This window comes from Phacochoerus africanus, chromosome X (assembly GCF_016906955.1).
Source record: "Phacochoerus africanus isolate WHEZ1 chromosome X, ROS_Pafr_v1, whole genome shotgun sequence".
NCBI lineage: Eukaryota > Metazoa > Chordata > Mammalia > Artiodactyla > Suidae > Phacochoerus > Phacochoerus africanus.
Genome location: NC_062560.1, coordinates 95,413,643 through 95,432,016, shown reverse-complemented (window position 1 = coordinate 95,432,016; position 18,374 = coordinate 95,413,643). Strand labels below are relative to the sequence as shown.

At 46.4% G+C, this 18,374-nt stretch overlaps 1 protein-coding gene across 2 annotated transcripts in view; it reads left to right on the top strand.

The window, feature by feature from the left end:
- Positions 1-10,408: 10,408 nt before the first annotated feature.
- The window catches only part of CAPN6 (calpain 6), a 29,177-nt gene continuing 21,211 nt past the window's right edge, over positions 10,409-18,374 (top strand). Inside the window, exons 1-2 of one of the 2 annotated variants that reach the window (XM_047765603.1) lie at positions 10,409-10,552; positions 16,906-17,085. In XM_047765603.1, the coding sequence (XP_047621559.1) occupies positions 16,921-17,085 (165 nt within the window). In that variant the 5' untranslated portion in view covers positions 10,409-10,552; positions 16,906-16,920. Of the gene's footprint in view, positions 10,553-10,590; positions 10,637-16,905; positions 17,086-18,374 lie in introns of those variants that run through there. The other variant, XM_047765604.1, reaches the window with a different exon arrangement.

Below are 18,374 nucleotides of genomic sequence, written 5' to 3'. Positions count from 1 at the left end.
AATGTAGCTATTCCGGGCTGGGGCCCATCGGAGTCAGGGCCCTGGGGGCAGGGTTCAGTCTCCCAGAAAGGAGCAGACCAACCTGCAAAGTTATGGCCTTGAGGGAAAGGCCCCCAAGCATGAAATCCGTTCCTGTGAATTCACACCACACTCCCACTCTTTTGCAATCAGTCAGGCTCAGCGACCTGTATGAACTTTCTCCCTGAGCTGAGAGCCCCGCCACCTCCAAGGCTTGGCTACACTGCTCAAACCTACCAGACCACGGGCACCTCCTCTTACAAAAGGGGTTTCTGTCTGATTAGACAGAGTGTATTTGCTGAATATATAAACCTCCTCACTACATATAATCTCTTTTTTAAAAAAATTGAGGTAACATTGGTTGCTCACATCATGTAAGTTTCATGTGTACAACATTATATTTCTACATAGCTCGTAGACACTACAGCGTGCTCGCCACCAAACATTGAGTTTCCATCCATTACCATGCACTTACCATGCCCGTTTTACTCATGTAGCTCTCCCCCTCACCGCACCCCACTTCCCTTCTGGGAACCACTACGCTATTCTCTGTAGCTATATGTTTGTTTTTGTTTGCTTTGGTTTGTTCATTTATTTTATTTATTTATTTTTGTCTTTTTTAGGGCCACACCCGCGGCATATGGAGGTTCCCAGGCCAGGAGTCCAATCGGAGCCATAGCCGCCCGCCTACGCCACAGCCACAGAAACAAGGGATCCGAGCCACATCAGCGACCTACACCACAGCTCACAGCAGCACCAGATCCCCAACCCCTTGTGCGAGGCCAGGGATCGAACCCGCACCCTCACAGATCCTGGTCGGGTTCATTAGCTGCTGAGCCACGACTGGAACTCCATATTTTATTTTTTTAAAATTCCACATATGAGTGAAATCATACCGTATTTGTCTTTCTCTGTCTGACTTATTTCACTTTGCACAACACGTGTGCAGGACCAACAGGCACATGAAAAGAGGTTTAGCATCGCTAACCATTAGGAGGATCCAAATCAAAACCACAATGAGGAGTTCCCGTCGTGGCGCAGTGGGTAACGAATCCGACTAGGAACCATGGGGTTGCGGGTTCGGCCCCTGCCCTTGCTCAGTGGGTTAAGGATCCGGCGTTGCCGTGAGCTGTGGTGTAGGTCGCAGACGCGGCTCGGATCCCGCGTTGCTGTGGGTCTGGCGTAGGCTGGTGGCTACAGATCCGATTCAACCCCTAGCCTGGGAACCTCCATATGCCATGGGAGCGGCCCAAGAAATAGCAAAAAGACAAAAATAAATAAATAAATAAATAAATAATACAGTTTAAAAAAAAAAAAAACCACAATGAGATATCACCTCACACCTGTCAGAATGGCTAGCATGAAGAAGACAGATGACAAATGTTGGCGTGGATGGGGACAGAAGGGCGCCCTCATACACTGTTAATGGGAATAAATTGGTGCAGCTAGTATGGAAAACAATATGGAGTCTCAAAAATTAAAAATAGAGCTTACATACATAATTCAGCTATTCCACTTCTGGGGATATAGCCAAAACATATGAATCCAAAAATTCAAAGAGATACATGTATTTGTCTACTGCAGCATTATTTACAGTAGCCAAGATGTGGAAACAGCCTAAGAGCCCGTCAATGGGTGAATGGATAAAGATGTAGTATATCAATTATATATATGTATACATATGCACATATATATATGTGTATATATATATATACTCACAATGTAATAGCAGTACCCATAAAAAAGATGAATTCTTATTTGGAATAACATAGACGGACTTTAAAGGTATTATACGAAGTGAAATAAGTCAGACAGAGAAAGGAGAATACCATATGATGTCACTCCTTTAAAAAAAAAAAAAATCATTGAGGAGTTCCCGTCATGGTGCAGCGGTTACCGAATCCGACTAGGATCCGACTAGGAACCATGAGGTTGCGGGTTCGATCCCTGGACTTGCTCAGTGGGTTAAGGATCGGGCGTTGCCGTGGGCTGTGGTGTAGGTCAAAGACACGGCTGGGATCCCGCGTTGCTGTGGCTGTGGTGTAGGCCGACGGCCACAGCTCCGATTCAACCCCTAGCCTGGGAACCTCCCTATGCCGCGGGAAGCGGCCCTAGAAAAGGCAAAAAGACAATCAATCAATCAGTCAATCAATCATTGAAACGTTTGTAGCTTCTCCTACATCCATCACAAGTAGTCCAGAGAGAATACTGTTTACCCTGTCCCCAGGTTTTCCTAAGGGTAACATTTTGCAAAACTCCACTATAGGACAACGAGGATATGGACACTGATACGATTCACAGATCTTATTCAGATTCCTTGTTTTACTTAGACTCACGGGTGTGTGTGCGTTTCGTTCGATACAGTTTCATCACACTGGGCTCAGGCATGCACCGCCACAGTCAAATTACCGAAGAGCGTCTTACCTCAAGGATCCTCCGTGGCATTAGCCTTTCATCACTGCAGCCACATCCCTCCCGAAAGCCTCTTCCCCACCCCTGGCAAACACTAATCTGTTCTCCATTTCTAAAATTAGGGCATTTGGGCTGGTTGCAGGTTTGGGCGATCATGAATATCACCTCTGTGTTTGATGGTGTCTTCTTCTCATGGCTTCATGATCACTTTCCATGAGTTAGCAAAGGAAGATTTGTCAAGAGGAGTCTTGAATGCCCTATCAGGTAATGGTTATTTTCAATTTAGAGGCAACCCAGGCCAGGAGAAAGCTGTAGAACTTCAGCCTTGGAGGAATTGTTTTGATAAAAGCAGGCCTCCATGATTTCCTTCCTGTGTGGCCTGAGGCTGGTAACTTAACACTGCGCTGCCACCGTCACCCCACCCTCCACTCAGCAACTCCCCTCTCTCTCGGTTTACCAGGAAAAACAATACCTCTGTGCAGAGCTGTTTTGGGGAAGATTAAATGAGATAGCCCAGGAGAGCTTCCAGGACTCTGGGGCTTTCTGCAGTCCCTTCTTTCTTGGCACCCGCTGAGGAGGGGGAATGAATCTAAAATAGTGAAAAGTCGAAATTGTAGATTTGAAAAATGCACTTCTAACACTCCTAAGTATTTACATACAACAAGGGGAAAATAGGACAAGAATGACTGTACAACTGGGACTCATAATGAGTTTAATGAGACTTCTAAAGAGCTCTAGGAGGCAACAGGGAACACGTCTTTTAATAAATCCAACAGACCTTGTCCCAGCCCCCACCCCCCCACCAACATCAGGGAGGCATAATTAGTTTAACAACTTTTTTCTTTCAACGTCTAGTTATAACAAGCTATAGTCTCCCTTAGTCCAATTTTTCACAAATCTCTAAATGAGTGGAGCCCAGATAAATGACTTTTTACTGGGACTGAAAAAGAGTCCTTTCCCCAATGTTGGAAATTTTTCTTTTTCCTTTTTTTTTTTTTTTTTTTTTTTTGTATTTTCTAGGGCCACACCCACGGCATGTGGAGGTTCCCAGGTTAGGGGTCTAATCCGAGCTGTAGCTGCCTGCCTTCGCCACAACCACAGCAACATGGGATCTGAGCCTCGTTGGCGACCTACACCACAGCTCACGGCAACGCCGGATCCTTAACCCACTGAGTGAGGCCAGGGATCGAACCCGCAACCTCATGGTTCCTAGTCGGATTGGTTAACCACTGCGCCACAACGGGAATTCCAGAAATTTTTCTCAATTCTGTTTGTTTCTAACCCCCTCGCAATCTTTCTTTCACTCTCAGGCTCAAGGACAGCTCAAGGCCGCCTCCACCGTTTTTGTTCTAATTCTATAAGCTTTCCCAGCTCTTAAAGGGCTGTTTATGGATGCGAAGCTTTGGCAGAGAGATACAATCATGTCCCTAGACCTCCCCTGTTTCTCAAGTTTTGAAATCCCAGAAGACAGCTCTCCTCGACCTTCCAAGCACTTTGGGTGAGTGTGTGATGGGCCCATCTCAGGGAGTCTCGCTACTTTGCCCCTGACGTCCATTCTGAATGTCTTTGGACTCCATTGCCAAGTACTCACGTCTATCTGGGGCCTCCCCCTGTGCTCTGTCCTCAAGGGTCCTGCAGAGCTGCTGTCCTCAAGGGTCCTGCAGTTTGAGGAACATCGAATAGATGTACTCACATGAAACAGCTGCAAAATGATCAACAAGAACTCCGTGTGATATGAGACTGACTCGAGATCATCAGTCAGATAGGTTGCAGATCAGGGAGGGGGGAAGACGGCGTCATGGAGAAAGTAAGGGTGGAAAATGAGGAGTTCCCGTCGTGGCTCAGTGGTAATGAACCCGACTAGGATCCATGTGGATGCGGGTTCGATCCCTGCCCTTGCTCAGTGGGTTCAGGATCCAGCGTTGCCGTGAGCTGTGGTGTAGGTCTCAGATGTGGCTTGGATCCCGCGTTGCTGTGGCTCTGGAGTAGGCGGTGGCTACGGCTCCAATTCGACCCCTAGCCTGGGAATCTCCATATGCTAAAACTAACTAACTAACTAACTAAATAAATAAATAAAGGATGAGCCAGTCTTCACCAGATGGAGGAATGAGAAAGGATGGCCCCAGTAGGGGGCCATCTTGAGTAGAAACCTGGGGGTAGGATTGAATCATGCTTCCTGACCTGAGTCCTGGATCACCTGAGTTCCTGACTCTTGTCCTGCCTTCTGTTTGTGGCCTCGTCCATTCTCACCTGGTGTCCAGTGTTCGGTTCTCTGGGGCTGACACTCCGCTTGTCATGTATGCTTACGCTTTGGATGACATCTCTACCCAAAATATTATCCCTGCCCAAGCTTCCCCGCCCTGAGTTTCCTACCCCAGCATCCATCCTGGATGGCAGCTCTGTTCCTAAAAATGTTGTCCAGCCCTGAGAACTGGCACTCAAAGGCCAGCTAGACCAGTGCCAGGGAGGAGTGGTAAAACCGATCATGGGAAATGGCTAAAATGACATTCCATGGCGGAGGCAGGACTTTGCTCACCAAGCAGAGGGTTACAGATCTGACATAGTCAGAGATCAGGAACCACTGTAACCATTTATTTCTATTACTAGGGACAGAGGTTTCCTTTGACTAATATTAAGAAACTAGAGCCCTTTAGTTGACAAGGCAAATGAGTTGCTTCCCCTAATTAAAGGAGGTTCTGCCGACAGCCCAGTGAAGCTTATTTTTGTGTTAACCAGGCCAACAGGGAAGACATCCAATTTACCCCCTCCCAAAGTCTTGGTCGAACTCCACCCCATACTGGCCCAAGGCTATTTGGTTTGGAAGCTGACCGCCCAACCTCTTCCGTGGCTTCTGTTCACACTCTCACTGGCCTTGGGGGATTGTAAAGTCCAAAGAAGCAGGGCCTGCAGTTAGCTGGCCCAAACCAAAGGTTGCTGCCCCACACTGCCACACCACACTACACCCACCATGTGGCACTGGCTGTCCCCACCCCCCACGCCAGGCGCAGCTGGATTTTCCCCATAGAGGAACTCGAGTTTACAACCTAGGGCTGGAAAATGCCCAAGATGGGAGAAAAGATCGGGCTAGGAATGCAGCTGGAGGATGCCAGAGGGCGGAACCCAAAACTTGGGGGTGAATTGAGATAGAATTATGATAGCATCTTGGCGAGAGTAGACACCAAGTTTCACTACCAATCCTGGGCTCCTGAATCAAAGGGATCCTTACAACTATCCCCATAACCTTTTGAAGGAGGTCAAAACTTTTGCAAGAATAAGTAAAGTGGGAGTTCCCATCATGGCGCAGTGGAAATGAGTCTGACAAGGAACCGTGAGGTTGTGGGTTCAATCCCTGGCCTCGCTCAGTGTGTTAGGGATCCAGCATTGCCGTGAGCTGTGGTGTAGGTCACAGACATGGCTCGGATCTGGCGTTGCTGTGGCTGTGGTGTAGGCGGGCGGCTACAGTTCTGATTTGACCCCTAGGCTGGGAACCTCCATATGCCGCAAGTGCGGTCCAAAAAAATAATAATAATAAGCAAAATGTATCATTTTGCCCAGAATATGAAGCAAACAAAAAAACAACACAGACTGAAAACTTCTACAAAGCAAATGCATGGCTGCTCATTAACTCACTGAGGGCTGAGGTCGTGTTTCTTTTCTTTTTTTTAAAAAAAATTACCTTTTTATTTTTATTTTTTTTAATTTTATTGGAGTATAGTACACTTACAGTTTTGTGTTAGTTTCAGGTGTACATCAAAGTGAGCCAGATATACATATATCCCTTCCTGTTATTTATTTTTTTGGCCACGCCTGTGGCATATGGAAGTTCCTGGGCCAGGGCTCGAACACATGGTACAGCAGCGACTCGAGCTGCTGCAGGGACAATGTCAGATCCTTAACCTGTTGAGCCACCAGGGAACTCCCACATGTATCCTTTGCAGATTCTTTCCCCATATAGGTTACTACACAGTATTGAGCAGAGTTCCCTGTGTGGAGGGATCAATGAGGAGGTTGGGATTAACGTATACGCACACTCGTGTATATAAAATAGACGGGATCATGTTTCTTATTGCTCACCTAGAATCTTTGGCTTGTAGTAGAAGCTCAGTAAATGCTTGGTGAATGAATAAATGAATCACCATCATAATAGAAATGACAGCAATAAATACTTATCGAGCCCCAATTATACACCAGGCGGCATTCTAATTAGTTTACATGTGTTAACTTGCTGACTGGATCCTCAAAATAACCTCTAAAATAGGCTCATTATTATTCCCATTTTATAGAGCAGGAAAGCAAGGCTCAAGAGGATTGTTCCCTGCCTAAGGGTGTATAACTAATAAGCAACAGAGCTTGAATGAATGGTTACTTAATAAAGGAAGGCAGGAACACGCTGGCTATCTCTTGACCACTTGCGATCTGTTAGTTTTCGTAATGATCAATTTGTGCTATGAGGCAGACCCAGGGTGGCAAATTCTTTATTTCCCCCGCCTCTGCTCCGTCTCCTCCATCCTCCTGCCACAGATACACACATCACTCCTTTCTTCCTATGAGAATCCCACGCATGCTGCCAGATTCTTTGCAAATTCCACCTCTTTTACCCGAGTCCACGCTAGAAGAGATCTCTCCCCCTTGGCAACTCCTGTGGCACCTGTGGGCCATGCCACCTCTCCTTTGATACTTGAAAGCTACATAGCACGCGGGTTGAGAGGCCAGACTTGAGAGTCCGACAGGGCTGGATTTAAATTCCAGCTCTGCCGATTTACTAGGTGTGTGACTGTGGGCAAGTTACTTAACCTCACCAGCAAGGAGCATGATCTTTGAACTGGAAAGAGAATTAAAGCCCAAGATAGATGAGGAGATAATCAGGGAGTACTTAGCTGCCTTCAATGAGTTCAAGTTTCCAGGCCGGGACAAATTACATCCGAGGCTACTGAGAAAATGTGCAGATGTGATCACAGAGCCAATCTCAGTAACCTTTGAGAAATTACAGCAGAGGGAATAGGTGAGAGAGGCAAACGTGCAGGCCAGTGTTGTTCCAGGTTTTATTGAAGGGGGGTGGTGTGGTGCTGCAGCACGCAAAATGTATATCCTGGAAACTGCAGACCAGTGAGCGTGGCATTGGTCTTTGGCAGGAGGATAGAACGCACAATTAAGCAGATCATTTTTGAGGCCTTAGAAAGGGAGCGGAAATCACTAGGGGTAAGCATGAGCTCACTAAAAGCAAGTCATGCTTAACTAAACCCATTTCCTTTTTTGAATGGGTATCTAAAAGGGTAGATGAAGGGAATACCGGAAGTGGAATGCATCTGGATGTCAGTGAGACATTTGAAAACGTCTTATGATAGCCTCAGGGCAAAGACGGAAAAATCAGAGCTGGGTGGGAGCAGAAGTTAGACGGATTGCTTCAAGTTTGAGCAACCTTATTAAAAGGGATTTTTAATAAGGAGAGGCCTTGCAGGTCATGCTGCAGTATTCTGTCCTGGATCCTATCTCATCCAATATTTTTCTTAGTCACGTTGATCAAACACGCAGATAAAAGAAACTTGGTGATACAGAGCATGTGCTCCCAGCGGGGGCGATATCGCCTCCCAGAGGGGGCGATATCGCCTCCCAGAGGGCAAGATTGGTTCTTGAGGAGTGAAAAATATCCTTTACATATTGTAGCACAGATCTGTAGAGAGTAAATTACACATATACACAGCCTATCAGTGTTATTAAAATTTCATGGGAAGAGATTAGGAGAAAATGTCTGAAAAAGCTCCTTGTGGGTGTGCGTGATAAGGAAAAAAAAAGGTTGAGAAACTTTGGTATAAAGAATATGATAGTTTTGGAGTTTCCTTCGTGGCTCAGTGAAAATGAATCCCACTAGGAACCATGAGGTTGTGGGTTCGAACCCTGGCCTCGCTCTGTAGGTTATGGATCTGGCATTGGCTATGAGCTATGGCGTAGGTCAAAGACACGGCTCGGATCCTGCATTGTTGTGGCTCTGGCAGCTGTAGCTCTGATTTGCACTCTAGCCTGGGAACCTCCATATGACGTGGGTTCGGCCCTAAAAAGCAAACAAAGAAATAAATATATAAAAAAGAAAAATCATTGCAATTCTCAGCTAAAAAAAAAAAAAGAAGAAGGTGATAGTTTAGATGAGAGACTCAAGAGCCAGGAAAATCATAAGTGGGTAAATTGAAATAAAAAATAGATGAGGTGCTGGTTATTAGGATGCATGTAAAGCTTAGCATGCAGGTTAAAATAAAAGTCAATTGTATAAGTGAAGAATCAGGCAAATAATAGTAGTTCGTGCAAGAAACAAAAGACTGTTGTAACTGAGCTACGAGCTGCACATTGAGCAGATCTATGCTCACCGACAACCCGAATGGCAAAATATCTGGAAACTATGTCCCAGGAGGCATGATCTAAATGAACTGAGGATATTTGGCCTGGAGGACAAAAACTTGGGCTGACATGACAGGTATCTGTCATGTGAAAGAGGAATTAGACATATCTTATGTAAAGCTAATTTTTGCTCAACCTAGGCAAGATTTTAAAAAAATAATAATAATCAGGAGATGTCCAAATGTGGAACAAGCTGCTTTACAGAGGAATGAGCTTTCCAGATTATCAGGATGATATTTCTGCCCTGAGCAGGAGGGTAGGCTTCTAAAGTGCCTTCTCATTCTCAGATTCGATGATTCCCTACTCATCTGAAAATTATGGAGGTGGAAAAGGTGGCCGAAGAAGATGACCTCAGACAAAAAAACCCTCCCTTGGTTTCAAAGCCGCAATCCCACACTGTGAGTGACGCTTGCTCCAGAAATCTGTCACTGAGGAACCAAGTGGGGTGCCAAGGCTTAAAGCCCTAATTCTCCTGGGTTCTGGTGTTCCGTATTGCCCCCTACTGCTGGCTCAACTTCCATCTTGGCATAGAGGGTGAGAAGGCATGGATGGAGTTGTGGGGAAGTGCCAAGGGCAAGGTCTCTGAGATCCACCGCTATAGAACCGCTCGGCTCTGTTTCATGGAAATATTGGTTTGGGGCCAGTGAGGAGGGAAAGCACACTTCCTTTTTCTTCTTCGTCTCTTTTTCTCTCCCTCCCTCCCCCCAGCGCAACCAGCCAGCAGCAGAGCTGGTGCAGGGAAAGGGGCCAAGGGGGTAATTGCAGGTCAAAAGGTTACTCCCACATTGCTTGGGAGAGCCCGGGAATGAAATGATGGAAGCCCTCGCAGTTGCTAAAAGTTGAAACAAACAAACGACTTGAGAGTCTTGTCCCTGGAAAGGGGTCCCAGGGCATGTCTCAAGGAACCTGACCTTGACTGGGGTGCAAGGGGTCTGAGGATCTCGCTGAAGCCCAAAACACAGTTCTTTGCTCTGCTTTTTCACCTAACACCGCCAGGCAGACTCTCCACAGCCTCATGGCTAGAAATGAGGCTGCTTACGGCCGAGGAGGAATCAAACTCCAGTTCACTTTCCTCTTACTGATGCCTTCTCTCTGCCCTTGGCCAGAGGTAACCTGTGGCTTCACAAAGCAACCTTTTCTTCCCTGTACCCCATCAGCTCCTCTTTCACACTCCCACTCACTTGCCGAAGTCCCCATAGTGAGCACACATCTGTGTACGAGGGCCGTGTCTGCAGCCTGAACCCCAAGGACCCTGCCAACACTTCAAGATGTTTCCCTCCAGTCCTTGTCCACGTCTGCACTCTTAACCCCGGGGACAGAAAAAGTCAGAAACCTCTCAGATCCCTCCCTGAGAGTCCTCTTTCTCCTGGGGACAGAAAGTGCTTTCACACGTGGCTTTCCTGGGTTTATGCAGTTTGCTGGTGGATTTGCAGTTTGCTGGAGTGGGCATCTCATCTGCACATCTGGTCGGGGCGCTTTCCAGATTTTCCTCATGACTCAGGATCAGTTTCTGACGGCTAGGCGGGGCAAAGGCTCCTGAATTTTCTGCGAGGCACCTCCCCCCTGTGAGCAGAGCTTGGTACAGCCCAAATAGTTTTCAGGTTAAGAAAAGCCAGAATCTTTGTTCAGCCACACTGACTGAACAGACTTTGTAGGGGTTACCTGGCCCAGAGCAGCAGCAGCAGCAGCGGCAGCGGCAGCGGCAGCAGCGGAGGCTCCCGGGATAACTCAGGTGAACAGGGAGGACATTCGCACACTTAGCCTGAAATTGTATCTGCTGGAGCACTTACTGTCTAAAAGACCTTAAACTTTATAGGTACACTCCGCTGCTATAATTTTATGGTTTGTCCGGATCGAACGTGTGTGCAGAATAGCAGTTTGGAAACTTCAAAACGAATGGCATTTTAGATGGCCTATTTTGGGGGGGCTGGCGGGTAATTGTGGTTGTCTGGCAGTGAGGTTTTCCGGGTGATATCTGCTCAGGTTTTCTTTTTATCTTAATCAAAATACCTGGGAAGGAAGGATTAACCTGGGCAGGGCAGGGTGGTGAGAGGGAGCACCCACCTCACCAGGGTTTTATTCTAGTTTTTGCTGACCCACTACTGTGGGCAAATTACTGAAAGGCAGGCACAGTTTTGGAGCCACACTGTGTGCAGAAGGTCTTTAAGCCCTGGAAGTGTGGGGTGGGTGGGGGGTGGGCATGGGCACTGCAGTGTGCCACAGGAGGAAATGGCAGCAGAGTTTGTCCTGTCTGCAGCCGGGGGGGGGGGGGGAGGGGGTCCTCTTTTCCTGGTGACAGGTTGATCTTGGCTCTTTCCTGATCACCCCCTGGCCGGCCTGGTTCTGTTCGTCTGTTCGTCTCTGATCCATGTGTTGGTTTCAACCTGGATTTGCAACTGGGGCTCTACCTGCACCCCCACCCCAGCCCCACTCCACTGCCACTCGGGTTCTAGGGGCATAGCGGGGCTGCTGGACCGGAGCAGGCTGGGGTGAGAATGGAAAGTTTTAAAAGGACTGGAGCATTGCAATTAGAAATGGGTTCGGAGGATTTGGAGTCTGAAATATGACAGAAAGCACAGAGGCAAATTAAACACATTCTGCCATCCTGTCTCATTTGTTAATCTATGTTGTGAAACTAAGGACATTTTACAGTCGGAAGGAATTTAGAAAAAGCTCCTATGGGGGATGGCTAATTAACTTGCATTCCTCTTGCAGTCTGTGTGTATGTGAGCGCCCGTGCACACTCGCGTGTGCCTGTGTGAATACTTGGGATTTGAATAGCATTCTTTATTTATCCTTAGCGTCCTTAGCCGGTTAGGGAGTCGTCTAAACACTTGCGTAGTCAAGAATAGGTTAAAAAGCAGGCTTTCCGTATCCTTGGGAGTTTTCAGTTACTAAATTAAAAGCAGAAAAAGCCCCTTTGTGACCCCCAAACAGTGTTTCTTTGATTAGCCTTGATTCGAAATCACCTCACCTTTTGACAGCACTTCAAAAACAAAACTTCCAAGTGCATTCTAGTAAGAAGAGGACAACAAGAATTTTCAAAAGCAATATCTTGCAGTCTTGTGATTGCAAGCTCCCCCCTCCCTTTTAAGTGGTAATAAAAATGAGTCAGGAGGTCCGGGTTTTAGTTCCAGCTCTGTCACTAACTATGTAACCTTGGACAAGTCCCTTCACCTTTCCCGTAAAAGCAAGGAATTGGACTGAGTGATCTAAGAGTCTCTCCAGTGTGACATTCTAGAAAAATCGGAATTAGATTCTCACAGGACTGTAAAGTTAGCCTTTATAGGATAGGCTTATTCAGCCAAGGGGGGGCGGGAAGGGTAGTGGGGCAAGTCAGCCAAAAAGAAGGTGCTCAGGGGCCATTTTATATTGGTCTTTCAAATATTTGTGAGTGTTTCTTTCTTTTTTTTTTTGTCTTTTTGTCTTTCTAGGGCCGAACCCGCTGCATATGGAAGTTCCCAGGCTAGGGGTGGAAACAGAGCCGTAGTCGCTGGACTGCACCACAGCCACAGCCACGCCAGATCCGAGCTGTGTCTGCGACCTAAAACCACAGCTCACGGCAACACCGGATCCTTAACCCACGGAGCGAGGCCAGGGATCGAACCCGTGTCCTCATGGATGCTAGTCGGGTTCGTTAACTGCTGAGCCACGACGGGAACTCCCTGTGAGTGTCTTAATTTAAAGTATGTAATCTCCTCATTTTCCCTCTAAGGACAGAAAAGGGATTTAATTTGCTCAAAATGAGCAGAACTACTACTGCCCTACCTTGGTCTTGCCCTTAAACAGTTAAAAATGTGTTCCTATTCCTAATTTCATTAGCTCTCCCCAATAACACTCTGAGGTGTGTGGGGCAGCATTTTATTCCCATTGCTCTTACGGGGAAAGTGAGATGTTATATACCCTATGTGGTATCTGGGACTTGATCGTGGATCTCCCGACTCCCTGCGCTCTTTGCCTGATTCTGAATTCTGCAACAATGGAATTCAAGGCACTTTTTGCACTCTTTTTTTCTTGGAATTTCTTTGAACAGAGTCTTCTCTCTGGGCAGCACAGATGTGTCCTCTATGAAGCTGGATTGGAGGACTTTTGCCGTCCCTTTCAGATCAGAATATCTGACCGGCCATATGTGCCTGGTAGATAGACCTGTGCCCTAAGTGTGACTGTGCCTCTTCTCTCTGTAACTTGTGGGTGCTGAATTTTGATTACTTCCCCACCGGGCCCCATTTCTCCCATCACACCAACCCCAGGAATGAGGATACAGACAACCGACTGTGGTTCACAGTGGCTGCTCCTTCATGCCAGGGCAGAGTGAAGTCTTCTCTATACAGTTTGCTCTGCAAACTCCTAATAGCTTTGACCTCCACTTTTGCCCCAAGTAGAGCACGAGGGGAAAACTGGGGGAAAGGAGCAACCAGCCAGGAACCACCCCTCGGGGCCATGTTCTCTTCTGCTTAAATGCCCTCCCCTTCCCTCGTGCTCACCCCGTCCCTGCAGACCGGATTTCTTCTCTCAGTTCATAATTCTCTTTAAAAATCTGAGGCAGATTTCGCTTGGTAGAGCAAAATCTGGTTCCGACTCTAAGGCTGACGCACAGGTAAAGAGCACGGGATGTCCCTCTTAAGAGTTTGTCCAGATTCCCAAGCTTTCCAGTCTGGTGAGTAGCAAAAGCTCCCTCTCCTAACTGCAGCCTTGTGTTCGACGTGGCAGGTCCCCTCAACTTCCCCTGGCGACTCCTAACTCCCCACTCTCTGGAGCCACCCCTGCCACTGGCCTAGGTCCACATGGCCCTTTTCCTACGCTTTCACTAGGTGGTGGGTCCCTATTCCAACAGCATGGCTTAAGATCTTTATTTCAATACAAAACGGCACGCTTTTTCCACCCAACCACCCATAACCCTAGCCCCCAGGACACAAGGTCCCTCTCCTAAGATGTGAGCGCGGTCCCTTTGTTAGCTGAAAGCTCTCTTTGGTTGATCCCCAAAGGCCCAGCTTTGATTCTGTTTACCGACTACTTTTCCTATACGTGGTCTTCAACCCAAAGGCCCTCTGGTCTTCACAGCTGGATGCAAGTTGTTGAGGATGAACCCAACTTTCACCTTTCTGGTTTCCAAAAGTTTTCTGAAACTTAACGAATGAACCCTCAGATGTGAAAAGTTTGGGTTCGCCTATCATCATCAGGCCATGGAAATAAAGGACCTTTTCAATATCCACCATGGCCATAAATTCTAGGCAGAACGCCTCAAAGTTAGGTATCGTGTTTGCTTTGGAGGGTTTTCCTCATTTGAGCTAAAAAAAAAAAAAAAAAAATCCCTTGAAGGAGGCAGTGAGCCAAATCTGGCGTTACACAGATCGGGGTTTGAGTCAGCGCCGCCATTTTCTAGCTGCCCGTTGTCAGAGCTGCCATTTCTGCAGACGCACAATGAAGGGCACAGATAACACCGACCAAACATGGCTGCCGTGAGGACAACGTGAACTGAAGCGTCCACCTCAAACCATACATTGCCACACAAACATGAATCCCCTACGTGAGACATCCAGCCATTCCACCAATATTTCCCGATTCATGGCCGCGCACCTAGCTCTGTGCCAGGCAATGAGAGGGCTCGCACTGTGTATTTTGCTTTTTTATGGAGCCCTTTCTACTTATTCAAAATACCTGTACACTCACCATCTCATTCGGGACAGTCACAGTGTAAGGAGCGCAGGATAAATAACCCCACTTCCCTTAGGAGAAAACCGGGGCGCAAAGAAACCAAGGTCACAGCAAACAGAATAGAGTCCTCCCGTGACCTAGTCAGAAATCGAAGTTGAGGACACCTTATTTCTTGTGCGCCCCTGAAGATGGGGGGGGGAACCCTCACTTAAGAGGTTTAAACTCTCCACACCACCTGTACATTCTGGGTCTGATAAAGTTGACTGGGCTCATTCTGATTTCGAAAAATCAAACCTGATTTTCTTTTCAACTGATGCTCTATCTGTAGACAGGCCCTCTTTATATAACAGGGTTTCGCTTTGCAGGCTCCCGTCTGCCTCACCATTTGACTGAGTAACGAGAGAGACTGGTGGAGGCAGAGGGCCTTCCCACGAACAGGAAATACTCATTTACCCAAAATGTTCAGGGACTAGGAGGTTCTGGCCAACTAAATATCCCAACTGCCCCTGACGCTACCCCATTTATAGTCCCCAGCCTCTGGCAAGCCACCAAACCTTCCAGGAAAAGCAAGAGGCACAGTAGTGTTTGTTATAAATTTGAGCACATGTGAAAATTGGGGTCCATTTGCAAAAGGATCCAGAAAGGAGCCTGGGCATGCATTGAGATTGGCTCTGATGCTGCTGCTTAATGGAAAACTATTAGTGATACCATCCGTGACCTCAAATGCAATGAAATACACTTGAATATTTAAAACTCACGGGCAGACGTCAATCCAAGGACTGAAAGCATTTCGGTACTTGCAATGTCCCATAGTCTTCAATATGAAAAGCAATTGCCACTAAATAAGGTTATGGAAGAACAGGTTATTTTCAGCTTTTTATTCCTCCGATTCAGAGACAGGGCAAGTTTGTTTACATGTATCGCAGATTGCAAATAATATCAAACTGAATTTTTTATGATTTTCAAATGGGGACACTTCTTTACCAGTAAGGCATTTCAAAGTAATATTGAAGGAACGTGAAATAAGTAGAGCGGTCTGATCAATGTAACACTTTTTATAAAATAGTAAATGCCTCACTATTAATTGCAGACACTCTGACCTTCGCCAGATTTTTTGTTTCAACCCTCATGCAATCATAGCGTATAGACACAGTTATCCTTAAAATCCATTTTTTTTAGAAATTTAAAACCTACATTCAGTAGATTTTATGATGACTTTTTAAAAAAAATTTATTATAGTCGATTGACAAAGTTCTGTCAACTTCTGCTGTACAGCAAGGTGACCCAGTTATACATTTATATACATTCTTTTTTCACATTATGCTCCATCGTGTTCCATCACAAGTGTTAAAATGCATTTTTGAAATAAGTGGTGTCATGTAAATTTTACAAACCCCCTCTTATTTACCATTGACTGTCATGAGAGGATCATTAAAATCATTACAAGTCTCTCTTTGTGAATCAAGCAAAGCATTGAAAACCCTGTTATCACCCCAAAGCTATTTAAAATCAAATTTGCCTTTCAAATTACCCTCATAAAAACCAGTTGCTCCGGGCATGTGATCCTGGAGCGCTCTGCTCTGATAGACATTGCCTAAAGAGCCACTATATTAATTCTCTACTTAGCCATGTGAGATTTTTTTTTTTTAAAGAAAAGAAAGCAACAGTGTATTGCCACGGGATAAGAATCTATAGTGCACCAAATTAGCGTAATTGAATTTCAGAGTCTGCCCTTTGTCGCGGGCAAATGATTGCACCCTAGACTTTGAAGAAGAAAGACACAATCTTTCTATCTTTCCTTGTCTTTGGAGGCCATCTGCTGAGCTCCGCTGCTTGCATTAGCCTCCCTGGCCAGTAATAAAAATGCAAAGCTCTTTAATGATAAAAGGGAAGGAATTGTGTAAAAGGGCTTGTTAGAAGTGAAAGGGGCTGCTTCTCCCCTCCTCAAGCACAAAGTGTGTGGCCTCTTTCAGGGCCACACACTTATTCGCCAACTTATTCTGAATTTAATAAAGCAATTTCCCCCCTTTATCTTCGAATTTAGAATTGTTCTCTGCTTGAGCTCCTCCCGGCCAGTGTAAAATCCGAAGGTCGCCCTTTCAATGATAATGACTCACTTCAACTACCCATCAGAACATTTATTAGCTATTTTTCCAATAAGATTGTTATGGCCCATATTGCCCCATTTGGCAGATGAGGAAAGCGAGGTCCCGAAATGGTTTAGCTGCCTTACCCCGAGCCCCAAACTAACTCGTTGCAGAGCCTGGACCCTTCTTTCCCCCCAGATGGTGACTTTTTCTTTAAAGCTAAACTCGAAGTGCTTGGGTCTGGGAATTAATCGCTGGGATGACGACTGTTTGTCTACTCTCAGGTCATCTTTAAAAGACTTGAGAATGTCTTCCTTCGATGACAACAGTTTTCTCATTCTAGACATAATTTGACATTATGGGTCCCCCCCTGAAGCTCTTCAAAAACCAGAAGTACCAGGAACTGAAGCAGGAATGCATCAGGGATGGAAGACTTTTCTGCGATCCAACCTTTTTGCCTGAGAACGATTCACTTTTCTACAACCGACTGCTTCCCGGGAAGGTGGTGTGGAAACGCCCCCAGGTAACTTGCTTGTTTCCATGTCTGCGTCGCTTTCGTGGTAAGGCTACCTGGTCCACTATTTCGCTCACGCAGCCCACTGCATAAAGAGCAGTTTTGAAGACAACATTAAAATGCAAAGTTTCATGGATCTGTGTTTCTGGCTCTAGCTTGAGGGATCTTGCCTTTCAGTCGAATTGTATCAGATTTGGGCATAGACAAAGTACCAAAAAGGGATATGCCAGGCTTGTTCTCTTTTAGAAGTTCTTTTTAGTAAACACGGCAAGCCTTGCTTCTCTACCGAGTTACCTATCACAGCAGCCTCAAGATACTCTCAGGCCGGTGAGGCGAAAAACTCCTTAGATGCTGAGCAAAAGACAGCACGAACTCTGCAGGGACAAGGTGGTGTCTTGAGTTGGGGAGGGAGACTTCTTTGTAGCTCATCGCCCGTAGCCTCCCGCAGTTAGTGAAGTGGGAGCCAAGGAGAACTGTAGCTCGTTCACCACCTCTTAGTAGTTACTCTGGTTCTCTGTAGAACATCCGGATACTTGTGCCTCTAAAGCAAATCTCAGAACCCTTTCACAAGCCCTAGGCAGGTGGGAGTCAATGTATAACATAACAGGATCATGGAATCTGGGGAGTAAATGGCACCCTGGCTTCAGCTAAAGGATATGACGGGATATGACTTCCTTCCAAAGTAGGTGACCCGGTACATAGGCTGCAGAGGACTGTTATGAATGCAAACTCTTGGGCCTTCACAGGAGCCTGCAGACCTCCTGGTCCTATTTAATGATGTACCTTTTTGTGCCCTCTTATGGAACCGTTTCCGTCAGCAAGCCAGGGTTTGCCCTCTTCACCGAATAAGCTATCACTTTTTACTGGCAAGTTGCACAGCTTAAACCCCTAAAGGGGGTTCTTAGAAGAGCTGCTTTGGTTTATGTACGTTGCTGCCAGGTGTTGCCAAGATACACTGGTCCCTTCAAGGTTCTTGGTTTCTCTGGGACTCAAAGGACATGGCTCCATGTTTGCCCATAAAGTAGGGCAGCCCCTGAGAATATAAGACTTGGAGAAGTTCTCTCAGTCCGAAGGAAGATTACCCTCGGGCTGAGTGTCTGTGCCTCTGGCAATACAAATCTGGGAAACAGGAGCACTAAATCAGTAAGCAGAGAGGGAAGATTTCCTTTTGGCTAGAAATACATGGAGAAAATAGAAATATGCTGCCTGGGAGCCACTCTCTTGACTGGATGGTGATAATGAGGGGCATCGCTCTTTTTTGACGGTCAGGTAGGAAAGAAGGGAGATCAACAGGGCAG